The sequence below is a fragment of the Salminus brasiliensis genome, chromosome 10 (genome assembly GCF_030463535.1).
Source record: "Salminus brasiliensis chromosome 10, fSalBra1.hap2, whole genome shotgun sequence".
Classification (NCBI taxonomy): Eukaryota; Metazoa; Chordata; class Actinopteri; order Characiformes; family Bryconidae; genus Salminus; species Salminus brasiliensis.
Genome location: NC_132887.1, coordinates 2,708,299 through 2,721,211, shown reverse-complemented (window position 1 = coordinate 2,721,211; position 12,913 = coordinate 2,708,299). Strand labels below are relative to the sequence as shown.

The 12,913-nt window shown below is 47.6% G+C and overlaps 1 protein-coding gene across 3 annotated transcripts in view; it reads left to right on the top strand.

The window, feature by feature from the left end:
- The window catches only part of samd4a (sterile alpha motif domain containing 4A), a 67,730-nt gene extending 54,817 nt beyond the window's left edge, over window positions 1–12,913 (top strand). For all 3 annotated transcript variants that reach the window (XM_072688998.1, XM_072688997.1, XM_072688996.1), the window contains 3 exons: window positions 5,031–5,157; window positions 9,188–9,271; window positions 11,989–12,913. In XM_072688998.1, the coding sequence (XP_072545099.1) occupies window positions 5,031–5,157; window positions 9,188–9,271; window positions 11,989–12,017 (240 nt within the window). In that variant the 3' untranslated portion in view covers window positions 12,018–12,913. The remainder of the gene's footprint in view (window positions 1–5,030; window positions 5,158–9,187; window positions 9,272–11,988) is intronic.

Genomic DNA, 12,913 nt, shown 5'->3' with positions numbered 1-12,913 from the left:
AAGCTCCTGTAGGTGGAACGTGTAGGTGTCCCAATACTTTTGTCCATACAGTGCATTTACATACAGTAATTTACATCCTCTTACTCAGCCTACAGCAGTTTAACCCCGCCCTCTCACACTGAAGCTATGAGAAGTGTTTAAAGTCCTACTGCTTTTTAAATGAGACACAGTTTAAGGCAGCCAATTGGAGCAGAGCTCAGAATCAATATTCACCCTAATGAGAGACTGTAGCTCCGCCTCCTCAGTGTATATCACAATACCTACATTTAGAACGTTATTAATATTCATCCTAATGAGAGACTGTAGCTCCGCCTCCTCAGTGTATATCACAATACCTACATTTAGAGCGTTATTAATATTCACCCTAATGAGAGACTGTAGCTCCGCCTCCTCAGTGTATATCACAATCCCTACATTTAGAACGTTATTAATATTCATCCTAATGAGAGACTGTAGCTCCGCCTCCTCAGTGTATATCACAATACCTACATTTAGAGCGTTATTAATATTCACCCTAATGAGAGACTGTAGCTCCGCCTCCTCAGTGTATATCACAATACCTACATTTAGAGCGTTATTAATATTCACCCTAATGAGAAACTGTAGCTCCGCCTCCTCAGTGTATATCACAATACCAACATTTAGAGCGTTATTAATAATATTCACCCTAATGAGAGACTGTAGCTCCGCCTCCTCAGTGTATCTCACAATACCTACATTTAGAGCGTTATTAATATTCACCCTAATGAGAGACCGTAGCTCCGCCTCCTCAGTGTATATCACAATACCTACATTTAGAGCGTTATTAATATTCACCCTAATGAGAGACCGTAGCTCCGCCTCCTCAGTGTATATCACAATACCTACATTTAGAGCGTTATTAATATTCACCCTAATGAGAGACTGTAGCTCCGCCTCCTCAGTGTATATCACAATATCTACATTTAGAGCATTATTAATATTCACCCTAATGAGAGACTGTAGCTCCTCCTCCTCAGTGTATATCACAATACCTACATTTAGAGCGTTATTAATATTCACCCTAATGAGAGACCGTAGCTCCGCCTCCTCAGTGTATCTCACAATACCTACATTTAGAGTGTTATTAATATTCACCCTAATGAGAGACCGTAGCTCCGCCTCCTCAGTGTATATCACAATACCTACATTTAGAGCGTTATTAATATTCACCCTAATGAGAGACTGTAGCTCCGCCTCCTCAGTGTATATCACAATACCTACATTTAGAGCGTTATTAATATTCACCCTAATGAGAGACCGTAGCTCCGCCTCCTCAGTGTATATCACAATATTTACATTTAGAGCGTTATTAATATTCACCCTAATGAGAGACTGTAGCTCCGCCTCCTCAGTGTATATCACAATACCTACATTTAGAGCGTTATTAATATTCACCCTAATGAGAGACCGTAGCTCCGCCTCCTCAGTGTATATCACAATATTTACATTTAGAGCGTTATTAATATTCACCCTAATGAGAGACTGTAGCTCCGCCTCCTCAGTGTATATCACAATACCTACATTTAGAGCGTTATTAATATTCACCCTAATGATAGACTGTAGCTCCTCCTCCTCAGTGTATATCACAATACCTACATTTAGAGCGTTATTAATATTCACCCTAATGAGAGAGACTGTAGCTCCGCCTCCTCAGTGTATATCACAATACCTACATTTAGAGCGTTATTAATATTCACCCTAATGAGAGAGACTGTAGCTCCGCCTCCTCAGTGTATATCACCACACCTACATAAAAACTGTTGCCGTATGCAGTCTGAGAGTTTGGACAGTGCAGCTCGGCTGCTTTGGAGACTCACTGTTATGTAAGGTATCTAAACTCCTCGTTTGGTCGGATGGGATTTTTTCCCCAATGTTCTGCTTATCCAACCTAGCAACAGTTGCTATGGAAGAATGCATTTTCGGGCGGAGCATGCATAGGTCAATTCCAGCCGGTTCACAGCATTCCTGAGTCGCTGTGTCATCAGCTCTGAATGGAGGACTCGGGTTCGGAAGAGCAGTGATAGCTCCGCCCACTGCGGCCTGTCTGCTCTAACACTCCCTCCAACATCACTACAATAGCAGGAAACTCCAACTGCCTCACACACACGCCTGTGGACAGAGGGGTTAGTGGGATGTGTGTGTGTGTGTGTGTGTGGAGATGAGTCATGCTGAGGGAGAAAAGGGGCAGTAGAGCGAGGGGGAGTGGAAAATAAACGGGAGGGGAAAAATAGAGAGAGGGGAAGAGAGAAAGAAGCCACGAGGAAAAAGGGGGGGTGAGAGATCAAGAGAGAAAAGGAGGGGGGGGGGGAGAGAGAGAAATCGAGAGAGAGGGGAGAGAGACATTGAGAGAGAATAGGAAAGGGACAGAGAGAGAGAGTGAGAAATCGAGAGAGGGGAGAGAGACATTGAGAGAGAATAGGAAAGGGAGAGAGAGAGAGAGAGTGAGAAATCGAGAGAGGGGAGAGAGACATTGAGAGAGAATAGGAAAGGGAGAGAGAGAGAGAGAGTGAGAAATCGAGAGAGGGGAGAGAGACATTGAGAGAGAATAGGAAAGGGAGAGAGAGAGAGAGTGAGAAATCGAGAGAGGGGAGAGAGACATTGAGAGAGAATAGGAAAGGGAGAGAGAGAGAGAGAGTGAGAAATCGAGAGAGGGGAGAGAGACATTGAGAGAGAGAAGGAAAGGGAGAGAGAGAGAGAGTGAGAAATCGAGAGAGGGGAGAGAGACATAGAGAGAGAGAAAAGGAAAGGGAGAGAGAGAGAGAGAAATCGAGAGAGGGGAGAGAGACATTGAGAGAGAATAGGAAAGGGAGAGAGAGAGAGAGAGTGAGAAATCGAGAGAGGGGAGAGAGACATTAAGAGAGAATAGGAAAGGGAGAGAGAGAGAGAGAGAGAAATCGAGAGAGGGGAGAGAGACATTGAGAGAGAATAGGAAAGGGAGAGAGAGAGAAAGAGTGAGAAATCGAGAGAGGGGAGAGAGACATTGAGAGAGAATAGGAAAGGGAGAGAGAGAGAGAGAGTGAGAAATCGAGAGAGGGGAGAGAGACATTGAGAGAGAATAGGAAAGGGAGAGAGAGAGAGAGAGAGAGTGAGAAATCGAGAGAAGGGGAGAGAGACATTGAGAGAGAATAGGAAAGGGAGAGAGAGAGAGAGAGAGAGTGAGAAATCGAGAGAAGGGGAGAGAGACATTAAGAGAGAGAGAAGGAAAGGGAGAGAGAGAGAGAGAGAGAGAGAGTGAGAAATCGAGAGAAGGGGAGAGAGACATTAAGAGAGAGAGAAGGAAAGGGAGAGAGAGAGAGAGAGAGAGAGAGTGAGAAATCGAGAGAAGGGGAGAGAGACATTAAGAGAGAGAGAAGGAAAGGGAGAGAGAGAGAGAGAGAGAGAGAGAGAGAAATCGAGAGAAGGGGAGAGAGACATTAAGAGAGAGAGAAGGAAAGGGAGAGAGAGAGAGAGAGAGAGAGTGAGAAATCGAGAGAGGGGAGAGAGACATTGAGAGACAGAAAAGGAAAGGGAGAGAGAGAGAGAGAGAGAGTGAGAAATCGAGAGAGGGGAGAGAGACATTGAGAGAGAGAAAAGGAAAGGGAGAGAGAGAAAGAGAGCAAAATGGGAGGAGAAAGAGTGAGAGAGAGAGACAAGGCAACATAGTAAGAAAGAGAGAGGGAGAGAGAGAGAGGGAGAGAGAGAGAGAGAGAGAGAGGGAGAGAGAGAGAGAGAGGGAGAGAGAGAGAGAGAGAGAGAGGGAGAGAGAGAGGGGCAGTGAGAACAGTGCACAGGCATTTCCTGTTTTTCCCTGCTTCTCTGTACTGGAGGGTCGAGAAAGGGGAGAGAGTGAAGCACACAAAGCACGAGAGAGTGAGAGTGAGTGAGAGAGTGAGAGAGAGAAAGAGAGTGAGTGAGTGAGTAAGAGAGTGAGTGAGAGAGTGACTGTATGATTGGCGGGCTGTGTTATGAAGGTTATCATTATGAAGTTCGGTTGAGTTCTCAGCTGAGGAAGAGGAGCTGCTTCATCAGGCTGTAGCTGGAGGTTTACACTGGAGCTACGAGGCTAACTTAGCTAAGAAGTAAAGGAAGCGTATGTACACCAATTAGCATGGAGCTCATATGAGGGGTCTGATTGGTATTAATATCAGCTCTACAGTAAGGCTGGGCGATATGGTCAAAATAACATAGAGTGAGAAATCAAGAGAGAGGGAAGAGAGACATTGAGATAGAATAGAAAAGGGAGAGAGAGTGAGAAATTGAGAGAGAGGGACGAGAGACATTGAGATAGAATAGAAAAGGGAGAGAGAGTGAGAAATAGAGAGAGAGGGACGAGAGACATTGAGATAGAATAGAAAAGGGAGAGAGAGTGAGAAATAGAGAGAGAGGGACGAGAGACATTGAGATAGAATAGAAAAGGGAGAGAGAGTGAGAAATAGAGAGAGAGGGGCGAGAGACATTGAGATAGAATAGAAAAGGGAGAGAGAGTGAGAAATAGAGAGAGAGGGACGAGAGACATTGAGATAGAATAGAAAAGGGAGAGAGAGTGAGAAATAGAGAGAGAGGGACGAGAGACATTGAGAGAGAATAGGAAAGGAAGAGAGTGAGAAATCGAGAGAGAGGGAAGAGAGACATTGAGATAGAATAGAAAAGGAAGAGAAAGAGTGAGAAATTGAGAAGAGCGTGAGACTGAGAGAGAATAGGAAAGGGAGAGAAAGAGTGAGAAATCGAGAGAGGGGAGAGAGACATTGAGAGAGAATAGGAAAGTTCAGATCCCGAGCCAGGCTGCTTTGCCATCAGTGAGGGGAGTCTGAGAGAGCACAGTTGGGCAGGCTCTCTCCGGGTGGGTAGATGGCGCTCTCTCTCCCCTCTTCACTCAGGCATCTGCTAGCTGGATTGGGTGGAGTCTAAAAACGGATCTGATTGGCTGATCTAAACACTGTAGATGTTTATCCCGTTTTTAAATGAGTGAATGGAACATTTTCTGATGCTTATATTATTGTGTGTGTGTGTGTGTGTGTGTGTGTGTGTAGGGTCTATGGTTCGCGAACCCCGGGGGCAGTAACAGCATGCCTAGTCGCACCCACAGCTCAGTCCAGCGGACTCGCTCCCTCCCTGTCCACACCAACCCACACACCATGGCCATGTTCCAGCAGTCAGGTAAGAGCGACTGTCCTGTACGCATCACACACACCTTCACACACCATTACACACACCATAACACACACACACACACACACACACACACACCCCATCACATAAGAACTATCAAAGTAAATAGATATGCAATGGATCAGATGACCTCAGGCTCCTGCAGATGGCGCTGCTCGAGGATGATGGGGCTATAAATACCTGCAGGGTGTGTGAGTGAGGGGATTCATAGATTGAGAAGAGGTGGGACAGTGCAGTGAGGGTCTCATTGGATGGGTGGGAAATGGGTCACAAAGCAGATACAGGTAATGATTGGCTAGAAGGAGGGATTTTCAGCATCTGGGCGTGGCCAAAGACCACAGTGTGAAGGAAGGAGCTGAATCTGCAGGTGTAGGGAAGCATACGGTCATACGGGTCTACCAGCAGTGGCAGAAATCCCAGCCTACGTCGCCCTGCAGCCCTGGGTCTGTCCTCTCTAGAGTTCTTAAGCTCCTTCAGTGCCTCTAGGAGAAGTCTGAGTGGCATTTCTGCTCTATAACATATCGCCCATTATCAGTACCTGAGCTCACTAATGCTCTCATGGCCAAATACCATCAAATCCTCACAGCAATGATGTTCCAAAACCTAGTGTAAGGCTTTTGCAGAAGAGTAGAGGCTGTTGCTGCAGCAGAGGGAAAACACACTCCTTATTATTATCCTTCATTGCAAAAGCAGCTCTGGAAGAGCAGGCGTCCACAAACTTTTGGCATGTAGAGTAGAGACATGGCTGTAAGTGAGGTTGGGAGTTGCTGACTCGAGTCTGACTGACTTAAAAGCAAAGCTCTTCCCCTGCTGTGTGTGTGTGTGTGAGAGAGAGAGTGTGTGTGTGTGTGTGTGTGTGAGAGTGTGTGTGTCAGCTGAGAGTGTTCCACTGACACACATTCCACAGAGACGCTCTCTCTGCTCGCTGTCGCTCGGCTCGGCAGCTGCCAGAGCAGAAATTGACATCAGTGTGTCAACACCGACTCGCTTTAGCCTCCATCTCTCAGAGAGGTGGAGGGATCTAGCACCTCTGCAGAGTGGAGCGAGGGGGAGACGGACTGTGTGTGTGTGTGTGTTTGTAAGTGTGTGTGTGTTTGTAAGTGTGTGTGTGTATAAGTGTGTGTGTGTGCACAGTAGAGGCAGTGTGAGAAGGAAAAGGGCAGCTGTTACAATGAGTGTCTTTGTATAGCACAGCTTTGGAGCCCTGGCACAATTTCCATACCCTCTCTCTCTCTCTCTCTCTCTCTCTTATTCTCTCTCTCTCTCTCTCTCTGTTGCACTCTCACACTCTCGCTCTCACTTTCTCGTTTCTCTCTCTCATTGTCTTCTTGGCTCTTTCTTTCTCTTGCTGTTTTTGATTTCCCCTTTCTCTCTCTCTCTCTCTCTCTCTCTTTCTCTCTCTCCCTCTCTCTCTTTCTCTCTCTCCCTCTCTCTCTTTCTCTCTCTCCCTCTCTCTCCCTCTCCCTCTCTCTCTCTTTCTCGCACTCTTTCTCTTTCTCTCTCTCCCTCTCTCTCTCTTTCTCGCACTTTCTCTCTCTCCCTCTCTCTCCCTCTCCCTCTCTCTCTCTTTCTCGCACTCTTTCTCTTTCTCTCTCTCCCTCTCTCTCTCTTTCTCGCACTTTCTCTCTCTCCCTCTCTCTCTCTCTCTCTCTTTCTCTTTCTCTTCTCCCTCTCTCTCTCTCTCTCTTTCTCTTTCTCTCTCTCCCTCTCTCTCTCTTTCTCGCACTTTCTCTCTCTCCCTCTCTCTCTCTCTCTCTCTTTCTCTTTCTCTTCTCCCTCTCTCTCTCTCTCTCTTTCTCTTTCTCTCTCTCCCTCTCTCTCTCTTTCTCGCACTTTCTCTCTCTCCCTCTCTCTCCCTCTCCCTCTCTCTCTCTTTCTCGCACTCTTTCTCTTTCTCTCTCTCCCTCTCTCTCTCTTTCTCGCACTTTCTCTCTCTCCCTCTCTCTCTCTTTCTCGCACTTTCTCTCTCTCCCTCTCTCTCTCTCGCTCTTTCTCGCACTCTTTCTCTCTCCCTCTCTCTCTCTTATTCTCTCTCCTCTCTTATTCTCTCTCTCTTTCTCTCTCTCTCTCTCGCTTTCCCTCTCTTTTCTCCTTCTCTCTATCTCCTATCTAAATGCTTTGATGTGATGATGACATTTTTCAAATATATATACGACAGTATGGCGATATTAAATGATACTACATGTCCAAAAGTTTGTGGACGCCTCTTCCAGAGCAGCTTTTGCATTTAAAAGTCATAATAAGGAGTGTGTTTTCCCTCTGCTGCAGCAACAGCCTCTACTCTTCTCCAAAAGCCTTACACTAGATTTTAGAACATCATTGCTGTGAGGATGTGATGGCATTTGGCCATGAGAGCATTAGTGAGACCCAGCGCCGCAGGGCGTTGTAGGCCTCTATCCTCCGGATGGTGTTAGGCATGGTGACTTTAGACTTTAGACACGCGGACAAAAGTAATGGGACACCTGCTCATTCATCGTTTCTTCTGAAATCAAGGGTATTAAAAAGAGCTGTAAGAGTAACTGTCTCTACTGTCCAGGGAAGAAGCCTACTAGATTGTACTAGATTCTGGAGGAGCATGGCTGTGAGGATTTGATTGTATTCAGCGACAAGAGCGTTAGTGAGGTCAGGATGTTGGATGATCACCACCCCACCCCAGCTCATCATCTCCAACTCCCCAACTCATCTCAAAAAAAAGTACTGGATGGAGCTCCTCCACCATCATTCCAGAGAACACAGTTCTTCCACTGCTCCACAGCTCAATGCTGGGGGGCTTTATTATACCCCTCTAGCCCACGCCTGGCATTATTAGGCAGCATGGACCCGATAGATTCATGATGTTGATCTGCTCCAGAGAGTCCTATTCTATTGGCAGTACCTCTCAGTACCACGCCCCTGATTTGGAATGAACTCGGCCTGGGACGTCACAGATGCCACGTGATAGGGTTCACACTGTTAGGTAGGTGGTCTTAATGTTCTGATGTGACCGTGTATGTCAATTTCTAACAATAAGGACGGCACAGAGCTGCCCATTTTATACAGTGACAGAAACCCGGAAGCTCTCAGAAAGCTCAGATTCCACACACTGATCCATTTTACTGTGACCAGGGTGGACATGCAGGTCTGGGGTCAGATTTGTAATCGGTTACAGGAGGTCAGGTCGGATGTCTGCGAACTGTATGTGTCTGGGTTCAGCCTTAAGAGCTAAAAGCCGAAGCCTCAGACTGGCCTGCCTTCCCCACGTTCCCTTTTTAAGCCTAGTCAGATTAACAGATTGATTAAAGTGAGGCCTGCATGTGGACAAACGCAGGGGGAAGCCAAGAGGGCGGGGTGTTTGGTGGGGCCTGAGAGGATTTGCTACCCAAAAATAGCCCCTGGAGCGTGCAGTCCATCCAGCAAGTGGCTAACTCAGCTCTTGGGCCCAGTCAGGGATTTCTGAAGGCCCTGTGCTGTTGACTCAGCGAAAGGCCAGAGAACTTGAGGCTCGTCCAGCCCGCACTCGTCCCTTTCGAAAGAGAGAGAGTCAACTGTCTTAACGCAGCTCGTCCCACAGACGCCTACGCCTTTTAAACCCACAGGGGACGCTCTCGAAAGCAGGGCAGTCAGAGAAGCCTAATCTGTCACATGTTTGTGGACACCTCTTCTAATGAATGCATTCAACTACTCTAAGTTGCACCCATTGCTGACACAGATGTGCAAATGCACACACACTAGGTTGTCTAGCCCTTATCTAGGACTCTATTCTGAAGGCAGCCCAACAGGTAGAAAACATTCCCTGGACAGTAGAACAGTAGAGACAGAAGCAGCACTTTTTTTGAGCAAGTGTCTCAAAACTTTTGTCCTGCCAGGATGTGGAATCCACTCTGGGAGTCCCACAGTGCTGAAACTCTGCCCAGATGTTGCTGATGTACCATCTGTTTAGTATTGTCTGGGTTTTTTTCATCTCAGACGTCAACGTTTGTTCCTCTGATGTATCTGTGTGTGTGTGTGTGTGTGTGTGTGTGTGTGTGTTGATGTGCAGATCTGCAGGTGCCAGTGACCGAGCCGGACATCAATAACCGCTTGGAGTCTCTCTGTCTCAGTATGACTGAACACGCTCTGGGAGGTAAACTGCCTTTTCTCTTCACACTAATCATAAATAGCTTCAATTCCAAAGCTCCATACTGCAGTAGCGACGTTCCGGCCCACAGCATGGACAAAAGTATTGGGACACACCTCTTAATTGTTGAATCCAGGTGTCTGCTTCAGTCCCGTTGCACCACAGCTGTATAAACTCCAGCCTCTAGCCCTGCAGTCGGCCTTTCTCACACACATCAGTGAAAGAACGGGAGGTTCTGAAGAGCTCACTGAACTCCAGCGTGGTTCTGTATGTAATAGGAGACACCGCTGCACCAACAACTACAAGTCAGCTGGTGAAATTTAGACCTTCCCTCCTAGATCTTCCTCCATCAGCTGTGAGGGGTGTTATTATTGAACAGTGGAAGAGTTTAGGAGGAACAGCTCACAGAGAGCAGCTCAGTGTCCACCACGTTCCACCAAGTTACAGAGCGGGGTCAGGGCCGAGTGCTGAGCTCATAGGGCCTCCAATGCTCTGCTGCCTCAATAACTGCAGAGCTCCAGACCTGCTGCTGCTGCTGTTAGAGCTTAGAGCAAAGGAGGACCGGCTCCATATTAATAATGCCTATGGGTTTAGAATGGGATGTAGTCATAAAAGCTCCTGTAGGTGGAACGTGCAGGTGTCCCAATACTTTTGTCCATGTAGTGTATCTCTCTTAAAATCTCCTAAAAAGACTGAATCTTTTTTTTAAAACCTAACTAAATAGCAGGACCAGTCTGAGGCCTTGGGGTCACCTTGAGGTGAGGAACCCCCTTTGTTCCTTAACTTGCTCCACACCGAGCACACTGGTCTTTTACTGGGAGTTTATTTCCAGTCTCTGTGCCTTTAAGCTCATGCTGCTGTACGGCAGTGGAAACACTGGAATGGGCACTTCTTCAGCTCTGGCCTCGACTCTAAAAAGAGTCTGGAATGTGAACAAACACACAGTTAGAGGTAGGACTGAATATGGGTCATTATACTGAGGAAAGCTTTCTGTACTGGAGAAACGTCTCCGTAACCGTTCCCTAATCGGGTCAAACTCTCCAGCCGCCAGCAGGACAGCAGGACAGCAGGACTCTTTGGAAAGAGCAAAACTGTACTTTTCCATCTCTGCTCTCGGTTGCTTCTTGCTGATGTTGATGTAAAGCCTGAGCAACACCGGCAGCCACGACCAAACGTACAGGACGCGTCCACCCCACTCCAAATTAGGGCTCTGAGCGTCACTCCTGGCCCGAGTGTGACTTCAGGCTGGAGAAAAAGCCGAAGGATCTCCACACAGTAACGGTTCCCATGTGGAGTGGAGTTTTTCTTTGCATAAAGAGGGTGTGTGTGTGTGTTCCCCGTCAGCGCAGAGCTCAGACAGAGGGCCTCAGTGGGCCGGACAAGCTCAGCTTTGTGTGAGCTGAGCGCGGAGACGGAGCCAGGAGCAGTGGTCAGCTCCTTTTCCGCGGTGAGCTGAGGAACGCCCGGGCCGCTCCTGCCCACAGAGGCGGCAGTGTTCCTGTAACACACTCGGCCCAGAACCTACCCCCATACTCCACCAACCCTGCGTCTAACCCCATGCTGCCCCCTCCTCCACAATCCAGCTGGGCCTCTGGGGGTCAGCAGTGGACCTGCCTGCCCGTCTGGCTGCTGACTGTTAGTCTAATGTGCCGCCTGTGAAGGGCTTGGGCTCTGATTGGCTGGTTTACAGCACCAGTGACGGCCCACAGAACACACGTTATAGCATTGCGCATTTGGATTCATGGTTGTGACATCATTTCCATGTGACTGCCCATTCAGCCTATACCAGCTTAGCTCCGCCCATTCAGCATACAGCACTGTAATGTCACAGATTCTGACTTCATCATCTTAGCTCCGCCCATTCAGCCTACAGCACTGTAATGTATCCAATTCTGACTACATCATCTTAGCTCCGCCCATTCAGCCTACAGCACTGTAATGTATCCAATTCTGACTACATCATCTTAGCTCCGCCCATTAAGCCTACAGCAGTTTATCTCCATCCATCCTAACTATACCAGTTTAGCTCCGCCCATTCAGCCTGCAGCACTTTAATTTAACCAATTCTAACGATACCAGTTTAGCTCCTCCCATTCAGCCCACAGCTATTTAACTCTACTGATTCAGTCTATACTACCGTAGCTCCTCCTATTTAGTCTACAGTAGCATAGCTCCTCCCATTCAGCCCACAGCTCCTCCCATTCACCCTCCACCGATTCAGTCTATACTACCCTGGCCTTCACTATAGCGTGATCTGATTCTGACGTGAGACTAATGCTCCCATAGGCTCATAGGGGGCGCTGATAAGCACCCTTACTGGGGAAATGTAAAGAAATGGGGCACCCCAGAGCCAAACCAAGCCTGCAAGGGTGCAAGTGTGAGTAATGGGACGGGGCCTACAACGCATTGCAACATGAAGGTCACTTGGGGTTTTCCCTGCCCACTCTTTCTTGAAAGCATGTCAAAATAAAAGTCCCTGATTGAAATTTCTGAATTACCCTTATCTGCATGTACGATTGACCAATCGGGGGCCTAATAGGTTCACCTACAAGAGCTGTATATTCAAAATAAATTTTTTTATTGATCAGGTCATTGATATATATACTAGTTGATGACCTGACCAATAGAAATGCTCCAAAATGACCTGGAATGTAATATTTGTACATTGACTTCCATTGAAAGCCCATAAACTGACCACTGCCCGTTATTGTGTGTGTTTGTAGATGGTGTTGATCGGACATCCACTATCTGAGCGCGAGGAGGAGAAGGCAAAGTTAGCCATGCAGCGTGGGATGGGGTGGTGTGGGGGGGTTGGGGTGGTCATCTTGAGGTCAGGAACCCCCTCTTCTGTCCTTAAACCACCCCCCACCTGCCCAGCTACCTACACACAGCCAGTGGGAGCGATGTGAGCGGCTGGTGTGTGTGTGTGTGTTTGTGTGTATGTGTATGCGTGTGACGATCCACACAGCGCCCATTCACCATATTGAGAAAGGCTGTGCACCCAAGCAGCCTCCGTCAGCTACCGTCAGCTACCGTCAGCTACCGTCAGCTACCATGACGACTTCAGCTTTTTTACATTAGGCATGTGGGCGTGGGCTATTGTATTTTTTGGGAGATAATCACCTTTTTTATATAAAGAAAAAAAAGAAAAAACAGGGAAATGAGTGCAGATCGGCGAGAGGGGGACTTGAGGACTATCCCGAAGCTGCGCTTCCTCAGCAGAGACACTGTGGAAGGCTTTAAAGTTCAGAGAACCCTCCAATCATCTGCAAGTGGGAGAGAACATTGGGAGAACCTGCAGCAGAGCTCCTGTGGGGGTCTTTTGGGGGCTCTTTACACCAAAAAAAAACAAAAAGAATTAAATAAGCAGGACGGATGCCGGGACTGGAGCGGTCCGGCCGGAGCTTTGGACTCTAAAGGAGCTTCTGTAGAGTCGCTAAACACCCTTGTTTACATAGAAGTGCTACTCTGGAGGGTACCGGGACGTTTCAGGTGTGCAGCAGAACACTAACTCCGCAGCAGCAGCAGCAGCAGCAGCTACCAGCACAGTTTACATGCCAGCATGCTTGTTTTATCCTTTTCTGCTTGTTTTTTCCGACCAGCTGTGGAAGCTGTTTGACGATCTGAGGAGACTTGAGGAGATGAAAG